The sequence below is a fragment of the Hylobates moloch genome, unplaced genomic scaffold (genome assembly GCF_009828535.3).
Source record: "Hylobates moloch isolate HMO894 unplaced genomic scaffold, HMol_V3 SCAFFOLD_8, whole genome shotgun sequence".
Taxonomy (NCBI): Eukaryota; Metazoa; Chordata; class Mammalia; order Primates; family Hylobatidae; genus Hylobates; species Hylobates moloch.
This window is the reverse complement of record NW_026652283.1, coordinates 47099682-47127522: the sequence shown is the minus strand read 5'-3', so window position 1 is coordinate 47127522 and position 27841 is coordinate 47099682. Positions and strand designations below refer to the sequence as shown.

The 27841-nt window shown below is 49.5% G+C and overlaps 2 protein-coding genes across 6 annotated transcripts in view; one reads left to right on the top strand and one right to left on the bottom strand.

Moving 5' to 3' along the window:
• Positions 1-955: 955 nt before the first annotated feature.
• LURAP1 (leucine rich adaptor protein 1) lies at positions 956-22081 on the bottom strand. Of its 3 annotated transcripts, none has more exons than XM_058443346.1 (5): positions 21974-22081; positions 18894-18987; positions 15414-15528; positions 14891-15331; positions 956-1589 (listed from the first exon to the last, which is right to left on the bottom strand). In XM_058443346.1, the coding sequence occupies exons 4-5, from the start codon at positions 15086-15088 to the stop codon at positions 1068-1070; spliced, it is 720 nt and encodes a 239-aa protein (XP_058299329.1). In that variant the 5' UTR covers positions 15089-15331; positions 15414-15528; positions 18894-18987; positions 21974-22081; the 3' UTR covers positions 956-1067. The 3 variants fall into 3 exon arrangements, 2 of the variants coding, with proteins under 2 accessions (XP_058299329.1, XP_032016613.1); XM_032160722.2 differs by lacking the exon at positions 21974-22081 and adding an exon at positions 21827-21966; XR_009214657.1 differs by lacking the exons at positions 14891-15331; positions 15414-15528; positions 21974-22081 and adding an exon at positions 21827-21966 and having other exon boundaries at positions 1459-1589.
• POMGNT1 (protein O-linked mannose N-acetylglucosaminyltransferase 1 (beta 1,2-)) overlaps positions 21903-27841 on the top strand; it is a 12648-nt gene continuing 6709 nt past the window's right edge. For all 3 annotated transcript variants that reach the window (XM_032160721.2, XM_058443347.1, XM_058443348.1), the window contains exons 1-17: positions 21903-22022; positions 22631-22745; positions 22866-22984; positions 23638-23703; positions 23794-23907; positions 24757-24874; positions 25067-25165; positions 25317-25444; positions 25799-25869; positions 26103-26178; positions 26354-26437; positions 26527-26568; positions 26783-26841; positions 27151-27223; positions 27305-27433; positions 27518-27643; positions 27754-27766. In XM_032160721.2, coding sequence (XP_032016612.1) covers positions 21903-22022; positions 22631-22745; positions 22866-22984; positions 23638-23703; positions 23794-23907; positions 24757-24874; positions 25067-25165; positions 25317-25444; positions 25799-25869; positions 26103-26178; positions 26354-26437; positions 26527-26568; positions 26783-26841; positions 27151-27223; positions 27305-27433; positions 27518-27643; positions 27754-27766 — 1552 coding nt within the window. The remainder of the gene's footprint in view (positions 22023-22630; positions 22746-22865; positions 22985-23637; positions 23704-23793; positions 23908-24756; positions 24875-25066; positions 25166-25316; positions 25445-25798; positions 25870-26102; positions 26179-26353; positions 26438-26526; positions 26569-26782; positions 26842-27150; positions 27224-27304; positions 27434-27517; positions 27644-27753; positions 27767-27841) is intronic.

Genomic DNA, 27841 nt, shown 5'->3' with positions numbered 1-27841 from the left:
GCCACAGAGGAAGTGAGATCCCCTAGGATAAAATGAGAACACTATTTAAAAAGTAAGAACCTTCTGAAAAGAAGCACAAACATCTGACAATGAGAAACTTTCCTGCCAGGAGGGGTGACATGTTTCTGTTCACAAGAAGTAATGGTATGGACGATAAATAATGTGATCTCACTTAGCAGCAGGGGCTCAGATACCCCTATATGACCTACCACCATCCAAGAACCCGTACAAAGGGCTACCCATCCTGGCAGGAAATGATATCACTCAGCAGGTAGGAAGGGGTGGGTCTACCAGCCCAAACGCTTCTGGGGGGGCCAATCCATAGAGGGTTAGTCCTGAAGGTCCATGTCCCTCTTCAATCCTCCATCTTGGCCAAGAGAGGGGCCAAGGCTTCTAGACTTTGGGTGAAGTAATTATACCCCCATCTCTTCATCTGTTAACTCCAGGAAGTCCTAAATTCCTTAAATCCTTACTTAGCTGGGGGGAGTAGTGAGAGATACTAAACACCAAAAGCCATAAGTCAATCCTTCAGAGTCGATACCTCTATAGAAATATCTCTAGGGGCTGGGCATAATCCCAGCACTTTGGGAGGCTGAGGCGGGAGGATCCCTTGAGCCCAGGAGTTTGAGACCAGCCTGGGCAACACAGGGAATCCCTATCTCTACCAAAAAAAAAAAAAAAAATTAAAAAATTAGCTGGGCATGGTGGTGCATGCCTGTGGTCCTAACTATGGGGGAGGCTGAAATAGGAGGATTGCTTGAGCCCAGGTCAAGGCTGCAGTGAGCTGTGATCATGCCACTGCTCTCTAGCTTGGGTAACAGCATAAGACCCTGTCTCAAAAAAAAAAAAAAAAAAGAAAGAAAGAGCAAGCTAGCTCTAGGGACCCAATAATTGAGGGATAAAGGCAGAGACTCCCTAGGGACTAGAGAAATGATGAGCCAGGTTTCCATGGTAACTGATTTCAGTGCAGCCTCTTCCTAGTCTCAGACTGAGGGAGAATCAATTTTGGGGGAGACCACAGCTAATGGATAAAAGAGCCACAGGATTACAAAAGGGTGGAATAGTTGTTACAAGAAGGTCACATCATCCTGGCACTGCTCCCAGAACCAGTGGGCCTCGAAGCCCAGCTTGGCACTTTCATCCTCTGGTGACTCAGGTGGTCCACCTTGAAGCCTCTCCCCTGGGGGCTTCCACACAGCTCTCAAGCTTCCTAGCCTGGTGGCTGCCACATCCACCTCAGTCCTGGCCCTCTCTCCACCAGCTATAACTTTTGCCCAGTCCATCTCAGGACGTGGAGCCCCAGGTGGGCCCTGTTCATCCAGCTCACTGGGGGTCACTGTGTCCAGGAAGCTGCCAATAGAGACACTGTCCAGCCGGTCGGTGGTGCTGGTGTCTGGCAGGCTGTCCCAGCTGCCTCGCCTTGAGCGGCCTGGGCTCCCGCCTGTCAGGCTGTATTGACTGCTGGTGAGGCTGCTGCAATGACTGGTCAATGTCCCCCGCTCCTCCAACAGCCAGCGCACTGCCTCGATGCCCTCATTCAAGGTCACCAGCTGCTGCAGGATCTTCACATCGATGGCTCGCAGGTAAGCCTGGGGGAGTGGGAGAAGGAATTAGTCCCAGTTCTGGGGCGTGGGTTTCCCCAGCGTTTCCACAGGCCACTACCTTGTGGTTCAGCCAACCATGTTTCACTTTAAGACGGATGGAATTATAATGGCTTGCAGTGTAGGCTTCAGAAGCAGATAGACTGCTGCCTAACATTTCAGCTCTACCACTGATTAGACATATCTTCTTTGAGCCTCAGTCTCTTTGTTTGCAAAACAGGATTAAATCACTTACCTCACAGGGTAGCTGTAAGGATTCTGAAATGCTGTCTATTAAGTACTCAGCACAGTGCCTAGCACAGAGGAAGGTCTCAGTAAATGTTAAGTATTAAAATTCAATCCTACTAAGCTTTGAACTTTATATTTAGGGTACTTCTTCTTTTTTTTTTTTTTTTGAGACGGAGTCTCGCTCTGTCACCCAGGCTGGAGTGCAGTGGCGCAATCTCGGCTCACTGCAAGCTCCGCCTCCCGGGTTCACGCCATTCTCCTGCCTCAGCCTCTCCGAGTAGCTGGGACTACAGGCGCCCGCCACCGCGCCCGGCTAATTTTTTGTATTTTTTAGTAGAGACGGGGTTTCACCGTGGTCTCGATCTCCTGACCTCGTGATCCGCCCGCCTCGGCCTCCCAGAGTGCTGGGATTACAAGCGTGAGCCACCGCGCCCGGCCTGGTCTCAAACTCTTGACCTTAGGTGATCTGCCCACCTCAGCCTCCCAAAGTGCTGGGATTACAGGCATGAGCCACCGTGCCCAGCCACAGGGTATTATTGAGCCTGCCCATATTCACCAGAAAGACATAGAAACAAAGAACAGCAAGATAGGGTGTTAATCAGGAAGTAGATTGGGCCAAAAGGAGGCAGGAGCTGGGGAATAAAGAGAGCTAACCTGGTTCCCTAGTCTCTTCAGGGCATTGGTAGCAGCCGCCGAGAGGGGAAAGGGTTGGCCAGAGCTTAGAAGGATCAGAATCCCACTGGCTGGGCATTCAGGCCTTCTCCCCTGTACACACCAGTCTACCTGTCTGTACTGGAAGTAAATTTGACTTACAGGGTAATCTCAAGCGTCCGTTCTCAAATGAGATAAAATAAAATAAAAGTTGAAATTATTTTTTAAAGTTATTAATCTTTCCTCACACTATTGATAGTTTGGCTGGATATAGAATTCCAGGTTAAAAATAATTCTTCCTCAGGGGTTAAGGCATTGTTCCATTGTCTTATTTTATTTTTGAGACAGGGTCTTACTCTATAGCCCAGGCTGGAGTGCAGTGGTGGCACAATCATGGCTGACTACAGCCTTGATCTCCTGGGCTCAGGCAACCCTCCTGCCTCAGCCTCCTGAGTAGCTGGACTACAGGCATGTACCTACACCTGGCTAATTTAAAAACTTTTTTTTGTAGATGGGGTCTCACTATGTTGCTCAGGCTGGTCTCAAACTCCTGAGCTCAAGGGATCTGCCCACCTTGGCCTCCCAGAGTGTTGGGATTATAGGCATGTGCCATGGCACCCAGCCTCTGTGTCTTAATTTTCAGTGTTAGCCTTTAAAAATCTAATGCCGTTCCGATCCCTGATCCTTTGCGTGTGACCCTTTTCCCATTCTTGTTGGAAGCTTTTAGGATCTTCTCTTTGTCCCCAGTGTTCTGTTTTTACAGCAATTTTGCCATGGTGTGGGTTATTTTCATCTATTGAGTTAGCCACTTGATGGGCCTTTTCAATCGGGAAACTGACGTTCTTCAGTTCTGGGAGATTTTAAAAAATTGTTTCTTTGATGATTATCCTCCAGTATTTTTCTGTTCTTTCTGGGAATCCTATTACTTGGACAGAGGGTGTCCTGAACTGATCCTCTATGTTTTTCTTTTTGTTTTTTTTTTTTTTTTTTTTCACTCTTGCATCTCATTCTTTTTTTTTTTTGAGACAGAGTTTCGTTCTGTTGCCCAGGCTAGAGTGCAGTGGTGCGATATTGGCTCACTGCAAAATCCCAGGTTCATGCCATTCTCCTGCCTCAGCCTCTCGAGCAGCTGGGACTACAGGTGCCCACCACCACACCCGGCTAAATTTTTGTATTTTTAGTACAGACAGGGTTTCACCATGTTAGCCAGGATGGTCTCAGTCTCCTGACGTCATGATCCACCTGCCTCGGCCTCTCAAAGTGCTGGGATTACAGGCGTGAGCCACAGCACCCAGCCACATCTATTTCTATACTTGCTCTAGTTTCTGAAATATTTCAACTTTATCAACTCCTTTTTTTTTTTTTTGACATGGAGTCTCACTCTTGTCCCCCAGGCTGGAGTGCAATGGCACACATCTTGGCTCACTACAGCCTCCGCCTCTCGGGTTCAAGTGATTCTCATGACTCAGGCTCCCAAGTAACTGGAATTACAGGTGTCTGCCACCACATCTGGCTGATTTTTGTATTTTTAGTAGAGGTGGGGTTTCACCATGTTGGTCAGGCTGCTATTGAACTCCTGACCTCAGGTGATCCGCTGCCTCGGCCTCCCAAGTGCTGGGATTACGGGCATGAGCCACCACACCTGGCCTATTATCAAGTCTTCGGTTTTTCTTTTTTCTTCCCCCCCCCCATGATGTGTTTATTTCCAAGTGTTTTTTCTAGTTCTCTGAATGTTTACCTTTTTACACCTTCTTGTTTTTGTTCATGGCTACAATATTATCTTTTATCTCTTTAAGGATATGCTTAATGATTTTTATAAGTTTGTATCTCTCTGTATTATCTCCATTTCATTCAAGTTGCTTTTTCTTTTCCTTTTTTTTTCTTTTTGAGACAGAGTCTCATTCTGTCACCCAGGCTGGAGTGCAGTGGCATGATCTCAGCTCACTGCAACCTCTACCTCCAGGGTTCAAGCGATTCTCATGCCTCAACCTCCTGAATAGCTGGGATTATAGGTGCCTGCTACCATGACCAGCTAATTTTTGTATTTTCAGTAGGGATGGGGTTTCATCATGTTGGTCAGGCTGGTCTCAAATTCCTGACCTCAAGGTGATCATCCCACCTCGGCCTTCCAAAGTATTGGGATTACAGGCCTGAGCCACCATGCCCGGCCTCAAGTTGCTTTTTCCTATTTATTTAGGTCTATATAGAGGGTCAGATGTCTATGATCTTTAACTGCTGCTCACCCTTCAGAGTGGATCTCTACAATGATACAATGACTAGAAACCGTGTATGTATGAAGCTTGCCAACTCTGAGCCTCACTACAGGGTGATCTGATTGGGCTGTTTAATTGGAGGTCTAAAGTTTGTATCTGTTTTTTTTTCTCTCGAGTTAATCATATTCCCCATATTATACCACTCTAGAGAGTATAATGTAAGCAAGGCTGCCAGTATCTTAGGAGCCAAGTAGGGGTAAAGGCTTGGAGAGGTATTTCATGATATTTAGTAGTTTTTAAAGTTTTTGTAAGACAAAGTCTCGCTACGTTGTCCAGGCTGGAGTGCAGTGGCGTGATCATAGCTCACTGTAGCCTCAAACTCCCAGGCTCAAACTCCTCACCTCAGCCTCCCAAAGTGCTGTGATTACAGGCATAAGCCATTGTGCCTGGCTGTATTTAGTATATCTTTATTTAGTTCCTCTTGTCCTCAACTATGCTCAGTGTCTTTTAATCTAGAAACCTTCTGTTCTATTATTTGTATATAAGGTCATTCGTCACGTAACAATGGGGATATGCTTAGAGAAATGAACCAGCAGGAGGTTTTATGAGAGGGTAAATGCACAAACTAGATGACATTTTAAAAAGTTTACATACTTTTTAAAATATGGAAAACAAAATGTCCCAGCACAATTACTGAATATCAATCCCTACTTGATCTGCTATGCCAATATCAAGTGTCATATATCATATTTGTGTATATGCTGCGTTATAATCTTATGAAATCACTATGGTATATGCTGTACATCATTGACCGAAACATCATATAAATATGTGTATATGTGTACACACTTATATACACATAATAAATGTTTATTTATACATATATGTGCATATATACACACATGATAAATGTTTATTTGACATATGTAGTCTATCATTGATCAAAATGTTTATATGGTAATCCCAGCACTTTGGGAAGCTGAGGAGGACAGATCACTAGAGGTCAGGAGATCGGGACCATCCTGGCTAACATGGTGAAACCCCGTCTCTGTTAAAAATACAAAAAAAATAGCTGGGCACGGCGGCGAGCGCCTGTAGTCCCAGCTGCTGGGGAGGCTGAGGCAGGAGAATGGCATGAACCCGGGAGGTGGAGCTTGCAGTGAGCCGAGATCGCGCCACTGCACTCCAGCCTGGGTGACATAGCAAGACTCCGTCTCAAAAAAAAAAAAATTTACATGGATGTTTATATGTTATACGTGGTCTGACATTGACCAAAACGTCATTATGTGTGTATGTGTATTTACATACACAGGTCAGATCCCGCAGGTCACACACACACAGTAAATGTTTTTTGTATTTGAAAAATGTTTATTGAATTATTCAGGAAATAACTGCTTTATTCACATCTATGATAAACCAGAGTAAGACCATGTATTAATATTTGTACATTGAGGCCAGGTGTGGTAGCTCACTCCTGTAATCCCAGCACTTTGGGAGGTCGAGGTGGGAAGATCACCTGAGGTCAGGAATTTGAGACCAGCCTGGCCAACGTGGTGAAACCCTGTCTCTAATAAAAATACAAAAATTGGCCGGGCATTGTGGCGCAGGCCTGTAATCCCAGCTACTCAGGAGGCTGAGGCAGGAGAATTGCTTGAACCCAGGAGGCAGAGGTTGTGGTGAGCCAAGGTCACACCACTGCACTCCAACTTGGGCAACAGAGCAAGACTCTGTCTCAAAAAATATATATATATATATTTGTACATTGAGAAAATTAGACACTGGAATTAAATGGACCTAGATTCGAGTTCCAGTTTTGCCATTAATGAGCCATATGAAATTTAAATTTATTTCTTTAAACCTTCATTTCTTTCTTATAATATGCGGTACTATCTAAAGATTTGTCATGAGACATCGAAGGAACATATTAACATGCATAGCATACCATCTGACAAATATAATACTGTAAATCAATAAATGGTAGGCTATTTGGCTCTACATATTACTATGGTCGACTTATTTACTATGTGTGGTATTACTCTGTGTGTGTGTGTGTATGTGTGCAGGTTTTCATCCAGTTTTTGGCTCATAAGTCCCATAGCCATTGTTACAGTTTTTGTTATAATGCTGGGGCACTCAGAAGTAGGCTTCAGGAAACAGAGTCTCTTTCTGACCTTCTCCTGCTCTCCTCTCACCTTCCCAGAGTAGGACTCTAATCTGATTGTAGGTCATAAGACCCTCATTCCAGAGAGGGTCCTGACTCATACCCTGGAGGAAGGAATGCCGCAGAGAGAGGCCAATAAGAATCTAAACAGACAGGCTTTGCTGGGTTTTGATCAGACTCTTTTTGTCCAATAACATTTTGATATGGTTGTCCATGTTTCAATCGTGGACAACCAATAAAGTCTCTTGAAAAGGCCCAAAGGACCAGGACCAGGGGCTTAAGCCTGTAATCCCAACACTCTAGGGGACTAAGGTGGGAGGATCGCTTGATCCCAGGAGTTCAAGACCAGCCTGGGCAACATAGGGAAACCCTGTCTCTACCAAAAAAAAAAAAAAAAAATTAGCTGAATGTGGTATTGCACACCTGTAGTCCCAGCTACTTAGGAGGCTGAAGTGGGAGGATTGCTTGAGCCAGAGAAGTACAGGCTGCAGTGAGCTGTGATTGCGCCATTGTACTCCAGCCTGGGTAACAGAACCAGACCTTGTCTCAAAAAATAAAAAAAGGTCCCCAAGGACAGGATTCAGGGAGCTTCCAAGTAGCTGAACAGATGGAGGGTGGTGCACCCAGGGAGAGCACAGAAGTTCCGCACCCCTTCCCGTATGCCTTGCCCCATGCATCTCTTCATCTATATCCTTTGTAATATCATTATAATAAACCAGTAAATGTGTTTCCCTGAGTTTTGTGAGCCACACCAGAAAACCAATCAAACCCAAGGAGGGGGTCATAGGAACCCCAATTTGAAGCTGGTTGGTCAGAAGGTCAGGAGGCCCAGATTTACGACTAGTGTCTGAAGAGGGGGACAGTCTTGGGGACCGAGCCCTCAACCTGTGGGATGTGACACTGTCTCCAGGTAGACAGAGTTGAAATTAAGTTAGTAGACACCCAGCTGGTGTCTGCTGCAGAACTGATTGCTTGCTTGCTGGTGGGAAGAAATCCTCATATATTTTGGGGTTTTCTGTATTAATGATTATTGTTGCGTTGTATTAAGTGAAAAAATTAAAAAAACACACACACACAGTTTAGGGTTTTCTAAACACTATGGCAAAAGCATAGAAAAAATTTTATACTTGAAATTATTTGTGTTTTTGGAAGAATATCACAACTCTAATTCAATTAAACAAATGACTATTGGGTACATGGATTTGCTAATAATTACAAAGATGATGGAGAAATTGTTCCTGCTTAATAGAAGCTTGCAGTCTCAATAAGGGGAGATGAACATAAATAACTGCGATATCACAGACTGTACAGACTGTTAACTTGATAAAGGAGATTATCTTCAATTATTTCATCCTGGAGACAAATCTATGAACAGTGAAAACAACTGTCCTAGTCCATGACCAAACTAAATACATTAAACAAAGCTCCTCATACTAAAAACACTTGTCCTGCTGTTTTCCCCTCCCTCCTTTCCTTCCTTTCTGCCTCCCTCCATTCTTCCTTTCCTTCCTCTTTCCAAAATTTACATCTACAGCCGGGCACAGTGGCTCATGCCTGTAATCCAAGCACTTTGGGAGGCTGAGGCAAGTGGATTACCCAAGGTCAGGAGTTTAAGACCAGCCTGGCCAACATGGCAAAATCCCGTCTCTACTAAAAATACAAAAATTAGCTGTGTGGTGGCGGGTGCATGTAATCCCAGCTACTCGGGAGGCTGAGGCTGCAGAGAGCTGAGATTGGGCCACTGCACTCTAGCCTGGGCAACAGAGCGAGACTCCATCTCAAAAAAAAAAAAAAAAAAGAAAAAAAACAACAACAACAAAACTTACATCTCCAGTCTTCTGCTAGATAAAGAATTAGCTGGCACCTGGTTGCACAGTTAGGGAGGGGATCTTAGTATATGACTTTTAAATATTCAACCAGCCCTTTTGTTTTCAGCCCCATTTGTGCCCCCAGTTCCAGAAATACCTGGTGCTTCCAACCTCTAAAACCTTTAAGGGTTTTTGCAGTATAAAATGTGTTGCTTTGGTAAGGCGCGGTGGCTCTGTAATCCCAGCACTCTGGGAGGCTGAGGCAGATGGATCACCTGAGTTCGGGAGTTCGAGACCAGCCTGACCAACATGGAGAAACCCTGTCTCTACGAAAAATATAAAATTAGCTGGGCATGGTGTCACATGCCTGTAATCCCAGCTACTTGGGAAGCTGAGGCAGGAGAATTGCTTGAATCCAGGAGGCGGAGGTTGCGGTGAGCCAAGATTGTGCCATTGCACTCCAGCCTGGGCAACAAGAGCAAAACTCTAGCCACCCCCCAAAATAAAAAAAGTGTTGCTTTTCAGCTTTCTCCAATGCTGGCTTAGGACTAAGCATTTTTTAGGTCTGAGTTAGTTACCACTCTTCCTTCTGCATTTCAGCTTCCAAAATTTTGTTCCTATTACCTTGTCTCTTATTCTCATTGTCATAACGGCTTTGTGCCTTTTATTTATTTTATTTATTTATTTTTCTCTTTTTGAGACGGAGTTTTGCACAGTCGTCCAGGCTGGAGTGCAGTGGCACGATCTTGGCTCATTTCAACCTCCGCCTCCAGGGTTCAAGCAATTTTCCTGCCTCAACTTCCCAAGTAGCTGGGATTACAGGTGCGCCACCACGTCCAGCTAATTTTTGTATTTTTAGTAGAGATGGGGTTTCACCATGTTGGTCAGGCTGGTCTCGAACTCCTGACCTCAGGTGATCTGCCTGCCTCAGCCTCCCCAAATGCTGGGATTATAGGCGTGAGCTACCGTGCCCGGCCCTCAATCTGGTATCTTGAACTGGAATTCCCACTGACTTTATTCATTCTTCAAGCCTCAGCTCAAATGTCACCTCCTCGAGGAAGTCTTCCTTGCCCTCCCTCGAGATGGAATTAATCCATTCAGTTATGGAACCAATATTTATTATTTCTTATAGGTGTGGCACTATGTTCGATGAAGAAAGAAAAGGCATCATTTCTTACCTTCAGAGGGTTCATAATCTAGTGGGTAAGATAAGACAATGAAGCAAGCACTTAAAATTCAGTGTGGTTGGCTGGGCATTGTGGCTCAGCCTGCAATCCCAGCACTTTGGGAGGCTGACACAAACAGACTGCTTGAGGCCAGGAGTTTGAGACTGGACTGGGCAACATAGCAATACCCCGTCTCTATTAAAAGAAAAATAAGGCTGGCGGGGTGGCTCATACCTGTAATCCCAGCACTTTGGGAGGCTGAAGCAGGCAGATCACTTGAGGTCAGCAGTTCAAGACCAGACTGGCCAGCGTGGTGAAACCCCATCTCTACTAAAAATACAAAAATTAACTAGGCGGGTGCCTGTAATCCCAGCTACTCAGGAGGCTGAGGCAGGAGAATCGCTTGAACCCAGGAGGCAGAGGTTGCAGTGAGCCGAGATCGCGCCATTACACTCTAGCCTGGACGCCAAGAACGAAACTCCGTGTCAAAAAAAAAAAAAATGAGCCGGGCGCGGTGGCTCACGCTTGTAATCCCAGCACTTTGGGAGGCCGAGGCGGGCGGATCACGAGGTCAGGAGATCGAGACCACGGTGAAACCCCGTCTCTACTAAAAATACAAAAAATTAGCCGGGCGTGGTGGCGGGCGCCTGTAGTCCCAGTTACTCGGAGAGGCTGAGGCAGGAGAATGGCGTGAACCCGGGAGGCGGAGGTTGCAGTGAGCCGAGATCACGCCACTGCACTCCAGCCTGGGTGACAGAGCGAGACTCTGTCTCAAAAAAAAAAAAAAAAAAAATGATAATAAATAAATAATTTAAAAATGAAAAGTTCAGGCCGGGCGCGGTGGCTCATGCCCGTAATCCCAGCACTTTGGGAGGCCAAGGCGGGCAGATCACGAGGTCAGGAGATCGAGACCATCCTGGCTAACATGGTGAAACCCCGTCTCTACTAAAAATACAAAAAATTAGCTAGGTGTGGTTGCAGGTACCTGTAGTCCCAGCTACTCGGGAGGCTGAGGCAGGAGAATGGGCTGAACCTGGGAGGCGGAGCTTGCAGTGAGCCAAGATCGCACCGCTGCACTCTAGCCTGGGCGACAGAGGGAGACTCCGTCTCAAAAAAAAAAAAAAAAGAAAAAAAAAGAAAAGTTCAGTGTGGCAAACGCTAGGGGAAACAACTGCTATACAGAGGACTGTAGACACATAGGCCATAACCTAACCAGGTCAGGAAATGCTTCCTAGGATAAGGGACATGAGCTGAAAATTTGAGGTTAAGAAGGACTCAGCTAGGATGGGCGCAGTGGCTCACACCTGTAATCCCAGCACTTTGGGAGGCTGAGGCAGAAGATCACTTGAGGTCAGGACTTCGAAACCAGCCTGGCCAACATGGCAAAATCCCGTCTCTACTAAAAATACAAAAGTTAGCTAGGTGTGGTGGCACATGCCCATAGTCCCAGCTACTCAGGAAGCTGAGGCAGGAGAACCGCTTGAGCTTGGAAGGCAGAGGTTGCAGTGAACCAACATTGTGCCATTGCACTCCAGCCTGGGTGATGGGAGTGAAACCCTGTGTCAAAAAAAAAAAAAAAAAAAAAAAAAAAGAAGGACTCAGCCAGACAAAGAGGTGGAGAGAAGCATTTCAATCAGAGGAAACAGCCTGTGCCTCCTTCCAGTCTGAAGTCGCCTTTCTGGAGCACAAACCCAACCACATCACTCTACAGCCAAGACTCTTCCAGGAGGCCCTTCCTGGGTTCTATCAGCACTTACCATCCTGTACTAGAAATGTTCTTCTGTCTCCCCCTTCCCTAACCGGACTGTGAGCTCCCTGAGAGCAGATCCTGCCCAATCCATTTCTGGTGCTCAGCCCAGGGCTAAGGAGGTCACATTCAGTTCTGTGATTCTCTTGCCTTTCCTATTGTTGACCCCTTTGATGGTTCCCAGGATTCAGGGGTCTGGGTTGTACTGTATTGCTGGGAAATAAATCTGAGAGCAGATTCTATAATCCTGTGACAGTGGGATTCCCTGACTGTGACAGCATCACTCCCAGAATAGAAGAAAGCAAGGCTTTCTTGCCAGAAAAAGAAACACTTTTTTCACACCATCTCTTGAAGAAAATAGAGTATAGGATAAACAGCTCAGGAGAGATGCAGCCTCGGAGGCGACTCCAAACCCAATTCTCCTTCCAAGGAGATTCAGGCTCCCTACTCCTCTCCTTAACATCTACATACCAGACTCTGCCCAGTGCTGGGGTCCTGTACGGTTTCCTCATTGTTCAATCCAAATCAGGCCCTGGGGTAAAAGCCTGGAAGTCCCAGTCAGAGCTCCCAGAGCGGGGACTATCAGAATACTGTTACTACAAAGGTTCTTACGATCATCTGGTTCCACAGTCCCCATCTCCCTCTACCCCCTCCACCAAGAGGAGGAAAAACTGAGGCCAGGAGAGAGAGAGAGTGCTGCTCAAGACCACAAAATGTTTCAGAAGCAGAGCCAAGACTTGAACCCGTGCCTTCTTCCTTGCCTAAAGCTTTTTCTCAAACTGCCTCTATGGAGGTGGGTTGTCATAGCAACAGTTCTTTGGGTGGGAGAACTAAGAAGTTGCCACTGTTTCCCATTCCCACATATCCCAGTCTGGCTTGTTCACTCAACCTTTGAATAGACGGTAGAGGAAGAAAGCAGGAGGGACGAGGCCTAGAGGCAGGACTGACCTTGGCCTCAAGGGTAGGCCTTCCCCCTTTGTGCAAGGAGAGCTGGGAGGGGAACAATTGAAGGACAGTCCTTAGAGGGCTTGAACCAGTCCTGCCTTCAGTAGCCCGAAGGGAAACTCCTTGCCCCACCCCTTGTCCTTCCTGGGTGCAACCCAGTAGGCAGGGCAGAGCACAGGAAGAGATTAATATTAATAGCATCCTGGCCTGAGGAGGGAGAAAAAATAGGATGGGGATCTCTCCTCATTCTGGCCCCAGAAGTCTCCCTCCCTTGTGCCCTTTCTCAGGCAGCCTCAGGCCCCAGGCAAGCTGGGTCAAGAATACAGAGAGACAAAATCAAAAGTTAAATGCAGCCCCTTAAAGTTTACAGAAGTTTCCACCAAGGCAGAAAAGAGAGCCAGAGAGACTAGGCGTGGCTCTTCCACTGACTCCCTATGTGAGTTCAGAATCTGCAAGCACATTTTATCTGTAAGGTGGGAGAAACGATGACCAGTTTTCTCATTTCAATGACATAAAATGTTTAGACTATCTGGCACAAAGCAGGTCTCAAAGTAAAGATGCAAAGTGCAGTCAGATGATCTGGGTTCAAATCATGGCCCTGCTTTTTGCGTGATGTTGGGCAGTTATTAAATTCCCTGTGCCTCTGTTTTCTTTTCTTTTCTCCTCCCTCCCCCCCTTCCTCCCTTCCTCTCTTCCTTCCCTTCTTCCCTTTCTTTTTTTGAGACAGGGTCTAGCTCTGAGCTCTGTCACCCAGGATGGAGTGCAGTGGTGCGATTTCAGCTCACTGCAACCTCCTCTTCCTGAGCTCAAGTGATTCTCCTGCCTCTGCCTCCAGAGTAGCTAGGACTACAGGCACACACCACAACACCCATCTAATTTTTGTATTTTTTGTAAAGACAGGGTCTTGCTTTGTTGCCCAGGCTGGTCTCAAACTCCTGAGCTCAAGCGATCTGCCTGCCTCAGCCTCCCAAAGTGCTGGGATTATAGGCGTGAGCCACCATGCCCACCCTGTGCCTCAGTTTCTTCATCTATAAAATGTCACTTACTTAACAGGGTTACTGTGGAGATGAAGAGAGCATCATGTAAAGTGCTCAGCAAGCTGCCTGGCACATGCGCTGGGTGAAAGTTAGTTTTCAAAGCAACTAGATAGTCTAGATAGGCTCTTACTAGGCCTTGAGCTAAAGTTTGTACAGTGAGGCAAAGGCAAGCCCTCGCTTAGGTGGGTACAGTCACAGCCTTGCTCTGGAGAATTGGGCACTCACCTCCAACCTTCAAGGCCAAGTGCACACTTGGCATTCAAGTCCTTCTCCCAGGGCGCCTTTCCTGACTGCTCCGCCCATCAGACTCTCTTCCCAGCCTCTCAGCTCAGGCATCAGAGCCCTGGCTGGTCTCAGAGCTCCCATGACTTCCTTCCCCTGCTCCTTCACAGACCAGCTTGGCACAGGCTGGGCACACAGGAAGACTTATTAGCTGACGTACTCACTGTGGGCTCCTGGTTGTGAGCCAGGAAGCCGATGGCAATTCCTCAGTTCCCCAGAACTGGCTGCAAAGTAGTGGCAGGTGTAAATCACCCACTTCACCGGAATCAGGGCCCTGGGGAACCTGCCAGGGCCTCGGCTGCCCTTTTGGCTCTGAATCTAGACCAGCAGCAATAGAGAAAGGGGAGGGTTGCTGTTTCCTCTTCTCCCCAAGAATGTACAGATGAGATCCAAATATCCAGTTTACCTGGGAGATTGGCTGGGAGGAGACTGAGTCTGAGGCGAGGGAATCAGCACCAATGGTGCTGCTACTCTCCGTCCCTGCTATGGGTCTACGAACTTTCCATTATTTTAAGTAGGGCTGGGGGATGTAGAGGAAACGGAGAAGGTTTTCAGTGCCCCTGGTCCAGGTAGTTCTCCGCAGATAGGCCCCTTTACCCACATCTTTTCTGTGCTGAACACTGCCGCCTCACAGGAACTTAAACCCTTTCCCGTTTAGCAGAAGGAGAAAAAACCGGTTGCCTTACAACGGGGACTGGTGGGGAATAGGTGGCCCATACAGGCGGGGGGAATTTGTGCTGCGCTGGGTTTTCAGTACTTCCCAGTCGTCATCTCTCTCCTCCCAATTATTTGGCAGGAATAACTTCCAAAACCCACTGCTCCCACCCCAAGTCCTCAGGACCATCAACACCCCACTCACTCTTGGGGGACAAGTAATGGACGTCACTCCATCTCCACCCCAGCGTTTACGGATTGATCTGGGAGGGATTCTGAGCAGTTAGGTGGAGAGTTTTAACTACTTCCTCTCCAGCTTAACTCTGGGAGCATGAGTTCGTCCCTCCCGGCCCTACACTGGGGACTCGTCCCCTTGGCCCATGGATTCTGCACTCACCAGCTCCATCTTCAGCGCCATGATCTTGTCCCCCAAGTCGTGGCCGGTGCTAGGCGCCCCTGGGAGCAGCAGGGCGCCAGAGGTTCCCAGCTCACACTCGCCTCGCAGCCCGCGGAGCAGCCCTTCAGGGGTCTTCCTGCCCACCTTACCCTCCACATCCCGCAGGTCAGGCGTCTGGGACTCCACGGTCCCCTCCATGCGGGCCCAAGCCTGAAAAGGGCTGGGCGACCGGATGCCGGGGACCGGCTCCCGGGGTCCTCCCTTCGCCGCTGCTAAAGCGGAGCAAAACCGGTGGGTCCCCGCCCGCGCGGCGCGGGGGCGGGAGGAGGGCGCCGTAACACTCAGAAAAGCCGCGCAGCACCGTCTGTGGATATATTCGAGTGCTGCGCACACAGCCTCTGGCCCTGGATTGCGTGGGGCTGGGCGATTCTGGAGTTGGACCTGAAAGAGCACTCGGAGACCTCAGCGCCTTCGCCCCACCCTGGCACTGAATCCAGCCAGGCACACAGCAGGCGCCCAATACCTGTTTGCAGAATCAAGTCTAAGCAGCTTCAGTCAGAGATGTGGGAGTTTAAGGAACAGTGGTAACAGAGAGCTGCAGAGGGCTTGGAAGTCTTCCTGGAGCAGAGGAACTGGGTCTAAAACGATGGCTGGATTTTAGCTAGACACACACACACACACACACACCCCAGGGGCTAGAATTCAGACTAACGGAGTAGAAAGGGGCAATTGAAGCTGAAGAGGTCCACATTGGGCTTACAAGCAAGATGCTCCTTAAGCTTGACTGTTCGTATGAATTATCTGCGGAGCTTGTTAAAATGCAGGTTCTGATTTTGCAAATCTGGGGTGGGGCCTGAGAGCCTGCATTTTTTTTTTTTTTTTTTTTGAGACAGCGTCTCTCTCTGTCGCCCAGGATGGAGTGCAGTGGCGCGATCTTGGCTCACTGCAAACCTCTGCCTCCCCGGGTTCAAGCAATTCTCCTGCCTCCGCCTCCTGAGTAGCTGGGATTACAGGCATGCGCCACCATGCCCAGCTAATATGTTTGTATTTTTAGTAGAGACAGGGTTTCACCATGTTGGCCAGGCTGGTCTTGAACTCCTGACTTCAAGTGATCCGCCTGCCTCGGCCTCCCAAAGTGCTGGGATTACAGGTGTGAGCCACTGCGCCCAGCCAAGATCCTGCATTTCTAATAAGCTCCCAGGTGATGGCCATGCTGCTGGTCTACACTTCAAGTAATAAGGGACCACACTTTGAGTAACAATGTTATAGAAAATGGTTCTGAGACGTTTGGGTTTTATTTAACAGGTAATGAACAGCCATGAAAACTCTGGCTTGTTTAGGCTTTTAATTCAAGTAATTCCAGCCCATGGTTGCAGAAGGATTTACAATGAAAAGATAGTTACCCCTGCCCTACCCTTTCACACCTCTAGGCCCACTCCCAATTGGCAAAAAATAACTTTTAGTTTTTTTTTTTTCTTTTGGTGTTCATACGCATAACGTTATTGTTTAGAGTTAACTAAAAGTGGTTGCCAGTTGGGAGTGGGCCTAGAGGTGTGAAAGGGTAGGGTAGCAGTAACTATCTTCTTATTGTAAATCCTACCACTACTTTTTTTTCTTTTTTAGAGACAGGGTCTTCCTATGTTGCCCAGGCTGGACTCAAACTCCTGGGCTCAAGCAATCCTCCTGCCTCCCAAGCAGCTGTGACTACAGGAGTATGCCACCATGCCCAGCCACACTACTTCTCAATTTTAAACATTTGTCTGCTGTTTATTGTCCCATTCAGATAAATATGGATATATGGGCCGGGCGCAGTGGCTCACGCTTGTAATGCCAGCACTTTGGGAGGCCGAGGCGGGCGGATCACGAGGTCAGGAGATCGAGACCACGGTGAAACCCCGTCTCTACTAAAAATACAAAAAATTAGCCGGGCGTGGTGGCGGGCGCCTGTAGTCCCAGCTACTCGGAGAGGCTGAGGCAGGAGAATGGCGTGAACTCGGGAGGCGGAGGTTGCAGTGAGCCGAGATCGCGCCACTGCACTCCAGCGTGGGTGACAGAGCGAGACTCTGTCTCAAAAAAAAAAAAAAAAAAGTATGGATATATGGGTTTAACTCACACTCTGTAGTTCCTTTCCCCCATTGGCAATATATTTCTTCTCTTTTCTTTCTTTCTTTTTTTTTTTTTTTTTTTGAGATGGAGTCTCACTCTGTCGCCCAGGCTGGAGTGCAGTGGCACGATCCTGACTCACTGCAACCTGCCCTCCTGGGTTCAAGTGATTCTCCTGCCTCAGCCTCCTGAGTAGCTGGGATTACAGGCACGTGCCGCCATGCCCGACTAATTTTTGTATTTTTAGTAGAGACGGGGGTTTCATCATGTCGGTCAGGCTGGTCTCAAACTCTTGACCTTGTGATCTGCCTGCCTCAGCCTCCCAAAGTGCTGGGATTACAGGCGTGAGCCACTGCACGCGGTCTGGCACTATATATTTCTATCACTCTTTTTAGTTCATCTAATGGTTACCTTTGTAATTAATTTTTTTAAAACTTTAGATAGAGTCTCGCTATGTTGCCCAGGCTGGTCTTGAACTCCTGGCCTCAAGCAATCCTCCCACCTTAGCCTCCCAAAGTGCTGGGATTACAGGCATGAGCCACCATGCCTGGCCTACCTTTATAATTTTAAGTAACATCATTTTCCTTGGTACTTTTTGATCCATGGAAGGGTTTTAAGTTAGAGATAGACAAAACATGAAGGGGTGGCCTGCCCCTCCACACCTGTGGGTGCTTCTCGTTAGGTGGGACGAAAGACTTGAGAAAAGGAATAAGACACAGAGACAAAGTGTAGAGAAAGAAAAGCGGGGCCCAGGGGACCGGTGCTGTGCTTACAGAGGACCCACACCGGCACCGGCCTCTGAGTTCCCTTAGTATTTATTCATAATTATCTTTACCATCACCGGTGCTGTGCTTTGATATGTATATGCGAACATCTCCATAAACCTTTTAGCAGTATTGCTCCAGCAAGCCCCACCTTATTCCTAAAGGCGGTTTTCTCCTTACTCAGTAAACAAAGCACACAAAGGGTTTTACCTGGAGATGTTCCATCGCCCCAGGGACGGGCAGGAGACAAATGTTTTTCTTTTTCTCTAGATTTAAGAGAATGGTGATGACCTTTAACCATAAGCAGCCTTTAGGCACTTGTTTAACAAAGCACATTCTGCACCGCCCAAAATCCTTTTAACCTTAAGTCACCACAGCACATGTCTCTTGCAAGGACAAGGTTGGGGGTAGGGTCACAGATTAACAGCATCTCAAATACAGAACTAAATGGAGTCTCTTATGTCTACTTCCTTCTATATAGACACAGTAACAGGCCGATCTCTCTTTCTTTTCCCCACAAAAACATTTGTCTTTTTTTTTTTGAGACAGAGTCCGGCTCCGTTGCCCAGGCTGGAGTGCAGTGGCACTATGTTGGCTCACTGCAACTTCCGCCTCCCAGGTGCAAGCCATTCTCCTGCCTCAGCCTCCCGAGTAGCTGGAATTACAGGCACCTGCCACAACACCCAGCTAATTCTTGTATTTTTAGTAGAGACAGGGTTTCACCATGTTGGCCAGGCGGATCCACCCACCTTGGCCTCCCAAAGTGCTGGGATTACAGGCATGAGCCACTGAACCAGGCAACATTTGCCTTAAAAAAAATCACTCTGGATTTTGCAAGGAGAAAAGGACAGGAGGAGTAAAAATCTAGAGTCAAGGAGACTGGTTGGAAAGCAAGAAACTGAAATGGCCTACACTGGGGCTGATTGTGAGGTCAAAGAAGAATTAGACTAGAATGGAAGGCTGTTTAGGAGGTAAGACTGACAGGACTAGGTGACTGGTTACATTCATTTATAGTGGCATTCAATAAAAATTTGTTAAAAAATACAAATGAATGATTTCAACAAATGTTATGGAGAGCTTACTATGTGCCAGCCTTTCTGTGTGGTGTAGAGAATACAATGGTGAGCAAGACATACCTGGACTGGTCACTGGAGACAGACAAAGAGTCAAGGGTGACTCCCAGCTGTTTGGCCTGGTGCAGTTCACTGAGGAGGGGAACTCACAGGAAATCTAGGAGTGAAAGGAAATGATTCCAGAAGTTGTGCTGTTGCGTTAGAGGGGCCTGTGAAGATGTCCTGCTGGACATCAGGCAGCTTGGAGCTCAGGAAAGAGGTTAGAACTGCCAATATCAGTTTGGGCATCTAGATTGGTAACAGAGGTCATGAGAGAATGAGATCATCCATGAATAGTCAGTTTGAGGAGAAAAGAGGGTCAGGAAGGAACCCTGAGGGACATCTTTTAATTATTTAATTATTTATTTTTATTTATTTATTTTTTGAGACAGAGTCTTGCTCTGTCACCCAGGCTGGAGTGCAGTGGTGCAATCTCAACTGCAACTTCTGCCTCCCAGGTTCAAGAGATTCTCCTGCCTCAGCCTCCTGTGTAGCCAGGATTATAGGCGCCCGTCACCACGCCCAGCTAACTTTTGTATTTTTAGTAGAGAGAGAGTTTCACCGTGTTGGGCAGGCTGGTCTCAAACTCCTGACCTCAACTGACCAGCCCACCTTGGCCTCCCAAACTGCTGGGATTACAGGCATGAGTCATGGTGCCCAGCCGGGACATCTTTTCAAATGTAATAAAATGTGTTGGGTTTTCTTCTATTCTTTTTTTTTTTTTTTTTTGAGGCAGAGTCTCGCTGTCGCCCAGGCTGGAGTGCAGTGGCGCGATCTCGGCTCACTGCAAGCTCAGCCTCCCGGGTTCACACCATTCTCCTGCCTCAGCCTCCCGAGTATCTGGGACTACAGGCGCCCGCCATCTCGCCCGGCTAATTTTTTGTATTTTTAGTAGAGACGGAGTTTCACTGTGTTAACCAGGATGGTCTCGATCTCCTGACCTCGTGATCTGCCCGCCTCGGCCTCCCAAAGTGCTGGGATTACAGGCGTGAGCCACCGCGCCCGGCCGGGTTTTCTTCTATTCTTATACATACTTACTAGAAAAAATCATCTATTTCTTTAACTCCTAAGACAAGTACTGTTAACATTTCATTTTGGGGGATATTACCCCACCATTCAGGAAGCAGATGGAGTACAGAAAGCTCAAAAAAATCTAACTGGTCTTCTGGCTTCCTCTGTCTGCTTCCAACCCATTCTCCACAAAAAAAAGTAAAGGTTCTCTTAAAACATAAATTGGATTATATTGCTCCCCTGCCTAAAACTGTTCTATGGCTATCCACTTCAAACAAGCATCAACATCACCTAGAAACTTCTTAGGAATGCAAAATCCCACCCTGCCCCAGACCACTGAATCTAAAACTCTAGGGATGGGGCCCAGCACCTCTGTTTTAAGAAGTCATCCAGGTGATTCTGACGCAAGCTAAAGTTTGAGAACCATTGTGTCAAGCTAACTGCTTTATATGTATGATGTTATTTAAACCTGGCAACTCTTATGTATTGTTGCCAGCAGAGTGCAGTGGTTAAGAGCAGAATCTGGAGCTAGGCTGAGTTTCAATTCCACCTCTCCTAGCTTTGTGACATTAGGTCTTATTTCTTTATCTGTGACAGGGATAGTAATAGCGCCTATAGCCGGCACGGTGGCTCACTGCCTGTAATCCCAGCACTTTGAGAGGCCAAGGCGGGCAGATCATTTGAGGTCAGAAGTTTGAGACCAGCCTGGCTAACATGGTGAAACCCCGTCTCTACTAAAAATATAAAAATTAGCTGGGTGTGGTGGCGCACGACTGAGTCCCAGCTACTCAGGAGGCTGAGGCAGGAGAATCGCTTGAACCCAGGAGGCGGAGGTTGCAACTAGCCGAGATGGTGCCACTGCACTCCAGCCTGGGCGACAGAGCGAGACTCTGTCTCAATTAAAAAAATAAAAAGAAATAATGATAATAGCGCCTACCTCATGGGGTTGTTGTGGAATTAAACATCATCAGTAAGGTGCTTAGAACAGTTACAGGACCTGGATTTTAATCTCCCTTGGCCTCCAATGGCTGTGCATGCCCCAGGACCAGGTAACGGCTTTGCCCAGGAGGGGTATGGGGCGGGTGGTGTGTGTGCTGTGTCCAAGGGTTGCAGCCCCTCTGACCCTGGCGTGCCCTGTGATGTGGTCCAAGGTGCTAGGCCTCTGACTGGAGTCGAGTTTGCCATCGGTGGTGCTGGGAAGCGGGCTGCTCTCGTGCAGGCAGCCCCACCAGCCAGCCGGGCTGCGAAGCTGCCTAGCACGGTCTGAGCATTCGCCTTACTCGCTGGCTGCTGACACCCCGACGCCGCTTGCCGCTGCCGCCGCCGCCGCCCTAAGCACCGCCCGTCGCCCTCTCACCCCGCGGCAGCGGCGGCGGCGGCGGAAGCCGGGGGGCGGGCCAGGCCGGGGCGGGGCCGCAAGCGGCATGGAGGAGGCGGAGGCCGCGGCGAGTCGGGCCGAGCAGTGAGGGCCCTAGCGGGGCCCGAGCGGGGCCCGGGGCCCCTAAGCCGTGAGTGCCTCCGCGTGGGGGTCCGGAACGGGTAGCGCTGCCGGTGCAGGTCTCCCGAGCCCTCGGTCGGCTCCGGGCCCTGGGAGGAGGAGAGAAGCTGGGGCAGCTAGGATGGGACGAGGGTTGAAGACTGGGGCAGGAGAGGTCGCTCTTTGCCCACCACAGGCTTGGGAAGGCCTGGAGCTTGGTCCTTGTAGGTGCTAATGAACTTTGAGCCGATTATTTGGCCTCCACCCTTGGACAGCCTTGATTCAGAGAGTTACTCCAGTCTCAGGGAATTTCCAGGTGATCCAACCCCACTGAAGGGTTTCCTGCCAGCCCAGAGAAGTTGAGCCACTTTCCCCATGTCACACAGTATGGGTGCTTGTAGGGAAGAGTTGCTGGGAGGTCCTCCCTCATCTCCCCAAAAGGCATCAGACTTTGGGAGGAGCATCTTACCCCATGTGGCCCTCTGGTCCCGTCAGATTCCTGAAGTCATGGGCTGGCCAGGACATTGGTGACCCGCCAATCCGGCATGGACGACTGGAAGCCCAGCCCCCTCATCAAGCCCTTTGGGGCTCGGAAGAAGCGGAGCTGGTACCTTACCTGGAAGTATAAACTGACAAACCAGCGGGCCCTGCGAAGATTCTGTCAGGTATAGAGATGTCCCAAACCCTCCCCACCAAGGGCTCCCTCCCAGCTTCCTCCCCACCTAAATCAGGCACTGGGACCCACGTTGGCCAGCCCCAGCTGGAAAGGGGCAGCAGGTTCCTAGGGGGGAGACCTCTACGTGTCATGTCCCTATAGGTAATGATTTGAACCCAAAGTTCTGGAATCGGAACCCAAGTACAACTTTTAAGCTTCTGAGGGAAGCCTGAAGTCTGATCAGGCTGGCTTTGCCGAGAGGCACACCCCTGTGAGGCAGTTAGGGCCAGGACCCAGGTCTGATCCCCAGCTTAGGTCCCTGGGCCTGGCTTCATCTGTAGAAACCAACAATGGAGGAAATCAAAGTCTCAAATAGAAGAATACAGGAGCACTGAGTAGGGAGGGCCCTAATGGAGGGGGAAGTGTCAGGGAAGTTTCCCTGGGGAAGGTGGCTGTGAAACTAGGCCCTGGTCAGAGGAGTAGAGCTAGGCAGACAGAGGAAGAGACAGGACCCAGTTTCTCTGGATGTCTTCACTGCAGCCAGGGCCCTCCTTTCAGAAAGACCCTCTAGGATCTGAAGGAGGTGCTCCTCTTAATCATCCCTACCCCTCCCCTCAGACAGGGGCCGTGCTTTTCCTGCTGGTGACTGTCATTGTCAATATCAAGTTGATCCTGGACACTCGGCGAGCCATCAGTGAAGCCAATGAAGACCCAGAGCCAGAGCAAGACTATGGTAGGGCCAGGCTAAGGATGGGGTAGGGGGCCTTGGATCTCACAGCTGGAGTGGCAGGCAGACCCTAAGGGGTGAGACTCTGCTGGGGAGACTATCTCCATGACCTGTTGTACCCCACAGATGAGACCCTAGGCCGCCTGGAGCCCCCACGACGCAGAGGCAGCGGTCCCCGGCGGGTCCTGGACGTAGAGGTGTATTCAAGTCGCAGCAAAGTATATGTGGCAGTGGATGGCACCACGGTCAGTGGGCCAGGGTTTGGTGTACAGTCACTCTGTTCTGCTCAGGGCATGGCCCGCTGGCAGCAGGGTCTACTGCCTAAGTGGGAACTGCAACTCTGCCAATTTCTAGCTGTGTGACTTTGGAGTCCTTGATTCCTTATCTACAGACTGGGACTAATGATTTCTACTTGTCAGGATTCAATGAAAAGTTTGCGAAGTGTCTTGTATGTAGTGGGATCTCAAAAGTAATCATTTATAATAGTAGGCAGTCAATTCATTGATTTATTTTATAACCATCCCCTGGTCCTTTCTTTGGCCTCAGCCTTGTGCTGGGCACTGGGGACCTGAAAGTAATCAGACCTGGCCCTACCTTGAGGGGTTCAGTGTGATGGAGGATTGTGATACCTCCAGGATGAAGCAGAGACAGCAGAGGCTCTAAGAGCCATGAAAGTCATGGAGGGGAGGGTTGTAGGAAGAGGTGATCTCTTCTCGTGGGAGTGCTATAGAGGCTTTCTGGAAGAGGTGGCCTTCAAGCTCAGTTGGAAAAGAACTGTGTGAACAGAAGCATAGGCAGGAGGTGATGTTTCAAGCAGCTGGTGTTTTAAGTACCTCTAAGACAGAGACACCTTGAATGTCAGAGTGAAAAGTTGGACTTTGTCTCTGCCACTGTGTAGGTGCTGGAGGATGAGGCCCGGGAGCAGGGCCGGGGCATCCATGTCATTGTCCTCAACCAGGCCACGGTGAGTTTCTAGGGGTGGGTGACCCAGAGGGCTGGAGCTGGGCTCTTCTTGCTGATTACACCAACTCACCAGAAGTGTATCCCCTGCCAGGGCCACGTGATGGCAAAACGTGTGTTTGACACGTATTCACCTCATGAGGATGAGGCCATGGTGCTGTTTCTCAACATGGTAGCGCCCGGCCGAGTGCTCATCTGCACTGTCAAGGTCAGTTATTCTGTCCTGACCCTGACCCCTACTCCCTACCTCCAACCCTGCTCCTAGCCCCGGCTTCTCTGCCCCTCATATAACATAGCGGGAAGATTCTCTGAAGGAAGGTTACTCAGGTTCCAATCTTAGCCTTACCATTTGTATTAATTCAGCAAATAGTTATTGAGCAACAACTGTATGCCAGGTACTGCTCTGGGTGCTAAAGATACAATGGGAAACAAGACAGAGTCCCCACCCTCATGAAGCTTATATTCCAGCCGTGGGAGGTCAACAAAAAACAGCCAAGTAAATGTGGATAATGCTAGTAAATGATAACTTACATAAAGAAGAAAATAAAGCAGGGAATACAGAATGATAGCGGGGAGGGGACATTTTAGAAAGGGGAGGCCCCTGCAAGGAGATGATATGTGAGCAGAAAGCTGGGGAATTGAGGAGTGAGCCAGGTGAGTATCTGGAGGAAGAGCATTCCAGGTGGAAAGAATGGCAAGTGCAAAGCCCCTAAAGTGGGAAGGTACAAGGCATATTTGAGGAACAGCAAAGATGCCAGTTGAGGTGGAGCAGAGTAAGGGAGGAGAGTAGGAGAGTGGTGGGAAAAGAAGGCAGAGAGTGGCGGGAGAGAGAGGTGCAGATCGTGTGGGTTTGTGGAAAGGACTTATTAGCTGGATGACAGAATCTCTATAAGCCTTCAGTTATTATTTTATCTGTGAAAGAGAGTAACCATAGAGGGTTATTGCAATAATGTAATGAGCTATTTTAAGTAAAAGGTTGCCACATAGTTGGTGCTTTGTGAGGCCAGGTCTCCTGGAACCATGCCAGTCAGGCTAACTGCCTTCTCTGGTCCTCCAGGATGAGGGCTCCTTCCACCTCAAGGACACAGCCAAGGCTCTGCTGAGGAGCCTGGGCAGCCAGGCTGGCCCTGCCCTGGGCTGGAGGGACACATGGGCCTTCGTGGGACGAAAAGGAGGTGCCGGCACCAGAGGCCATCCATTCTGTAGTATCTAGGGCCTGGGAGGAGCAGAACCCCAGGAGATGGGGTGGGGTGGGGAACAAATAGGAGCCAGTGGCAGTGGGTTGGATGAAAGTAGGCAGGGAGAGGGGAAAAAGCACCCAAACTGGTGTCTGGGCCCCCATGGCCCTCATTCCTGCCTCCTGCCAGGTCCTGTCCTCGGGGAGAAACATTCTAAGTCACCTGCCCTCTCCTCCTGGGGGGACCCAGTCCTGCTGAAGACGGATGTGCCGTTGAGCTCAGCAGAAGGTGGAGTTAGTGGAGCATGGATGGGGCAGGGCCTGGGCTGGGGGTGGGCATTTAGATCTCTCTGTGGAGCTTTATTCCTTTGATTGTGTGCCTGGGGCTCTTCAAACCTTGCTGGCCCCATGCCTCCGTGACAACCGCATCCTTCCCTCAGAGGCAGAGTGCCACTGGGCAGACACAGAGCTGAACCGTCGCCGCCGGCGCTTCTGCAGCAAAGTTGAGGGCTATGGAAGTGTATGCAGCTGCAAGGACCCCACACCCATCGAGTTCAGCCCTGACCCAGTGAGTGGGGCCTTAGACAGTGAGGTTTGGACTTCTTCCCAGCTCAGCAGGGGGGCCCCAGGAATGATCTAGGTTGGGCTTTCCCTACCTGAGCCTGGGAGAGAACCAGGGGCAGGATTTACACTGCGCTCTGAAAGACAGGGCTGGGGTGAAGGGGCAGGCCATGTGAGCAAAGCTCAACGTTGGAGTTGGGCTGAGTGTGTGGAGAGCCCAGAACAGGGAAGATCCTCTATCCCTTCCCTGTCTACTCCAGTCTGCACCTACCCTCACCTCTCACCTGAGAACGCTTCCCTAGGTGGGGATCCCAGTTTGAAGGGGGAATAAGGCAAGAGCTAAATGCTATTTCTCCCACAGCTTGCAGACAACAAGGTCCTCAATGTGCCTGTGGCTGTCATTGCAGGGAACCGACCCAATTACCTGTACAGGTAAGCCTGGGAATGGGCTATACCCAGCGCTGAATAGGAGGGTGCTTAGTAAATGGAAGGGTGCTTAGGTCACCTACCTCCAGGAGGAACTCTTGAGCTGGGCAGAAAGGCAATAGATTCTAGACCCATTCACCTCTGTGGGTAAGCATAGGGAATCTGGGCCCAGCTGTAAACACAGGGGAGCCTGAGTTGGGGGAGATGAAGTGACCCTAACCTATCCCTGGGCTCCCCAGGATGCTGCGCTCTCTGCTTTCAGCCCAGGGGGTGTCTCCTCAGATGATAACAGTTTTCATTGACGGCTACTATGAGGTGAGCAGGACTTGGGGGGTGCCTCGGGTGGAGCACAACATGGAGCAGCAGTGATTGCCAGGGACGGGCAAGGGAGACTGCCCAGGCAAGGGCTGTGAAATGTGAAGGTGTTGGATTGCAGAGGTGGGCAGGGGAAAAGTGACCTCACATGGTGAGCAGTGGCCATGTCCCCCAGGAACCCATGGATGTGGTGGCACTGTTTGGTCTGAGGGGCATCCAGCATACTCCCATCAGCATCAAGAATGCCCGCGTGTCTCAGGTACTGCGTAGGCAAGTGGGGATGGGGCAGACACCTGGCTCTGCCTTCTACCCTAAAGCTCATGTGCCCTATTCCTACCCCACTCCCAGCACTACAAGGCCAGCCTCACTGCCACTTTCAACCTGTTTCCGGTGAGTACTAAGGATACAACTCTTGGGCCTGGGAGGGGGAAACATGAGCATAAGGTCTGGGCCTGTTACGTGGCAAGCTCTTCCCCTCACTGGGCCTCATCCTTCACATCTGGAAAATGGGGGTAATGCTGCCTGCAAGAAGTGGGTTGGGGGCAAAGGAGACCACAGGATGGAGAGACCCCCTTGGGACCATGATGTCCCATTCCCCTTCTAGGAGGCCAAGTTTGCTGTGGTTCTGGAAGAGGACCTGGACATTGCTGTGGATTTTTTCAGGTGAGGGGAGTCTCTAGGTTTTGGGTGAGGTCCCTCAGTCTGCAGGGAAAGAGTCAGTGAGGTGTCCTAGAGAGCTTTCTGGAGGACATGAGCTCACAAGTGGGGGCAAAGCCTGGGCAAAGGTAGGATGGCAGGTGTTGGGGCTGTTGTTGAAGGTAGAGTGGATGAATGGAGACAGTGGGGATTTGGGGGAAGGAGGTACTCCAGGAAGGAGGTGCTCCTGAGACCTAGCTCCAGCTCTTCCAGCATCTCTTTGTGACTAGATTTATCCTTGCCCCTCCCTGAACTCTTTGACCCTGCCTCTCTCAGTTTCCTGAGCCAATCCATCCACCTGTTGGAGGAGGATGACAGCCTGTTCTGCATCTCTGCCTGGAATGACCAGGTAGGCTGGAATGACCAGGGTTTAGCAGGCGAGTTTATGAGGCCTCAGCTAATACCTCCCACTATGGCCCCCTGTCCCCAGGGGTATGAACACACGGCTGAGGACCCAGCACTACTGTACCGTGTGGAGACCATGCCTGGGCTGGGCTGGGTGCTCAGGAGGTCCTTGTACAAGGAGGAGCTTGAGCCCAAGTGGCCTACACCGGAAAAGGTAACTGTCAGGGTAGGGTGAGGGGGCTGGAGTCCCCTATCAACCCGAAACATCTTAACCTTCATCGTGGTCCGTGTCTGCCAGCTCTGGGATTGGGACATGTGGATGCGGATGCCTGAACAACGCCGGGGCCGAGAGTGCATCATCCCTGACGTTTCCCGATCCTACCACTTTGGCATCGTCGGCCTCAACATGAACGGCTACTTTCACGTGAGTGGGAGGCAGGGAGCAGGGCACAGTGTGGCATGACAGTCAAGAACATGGACTCTGAAGCCATCTTAGCTCTGCTACTTGCTAGCCACGTAACCCTGGGGGAAGAGCTATCCTATTTTTGCCTCAGTTTCTTTATCTGAAAAATGAGGATAAAGGGCTGGGCGCGGTGGCTCACGCCTATAATCCCAGCACTTT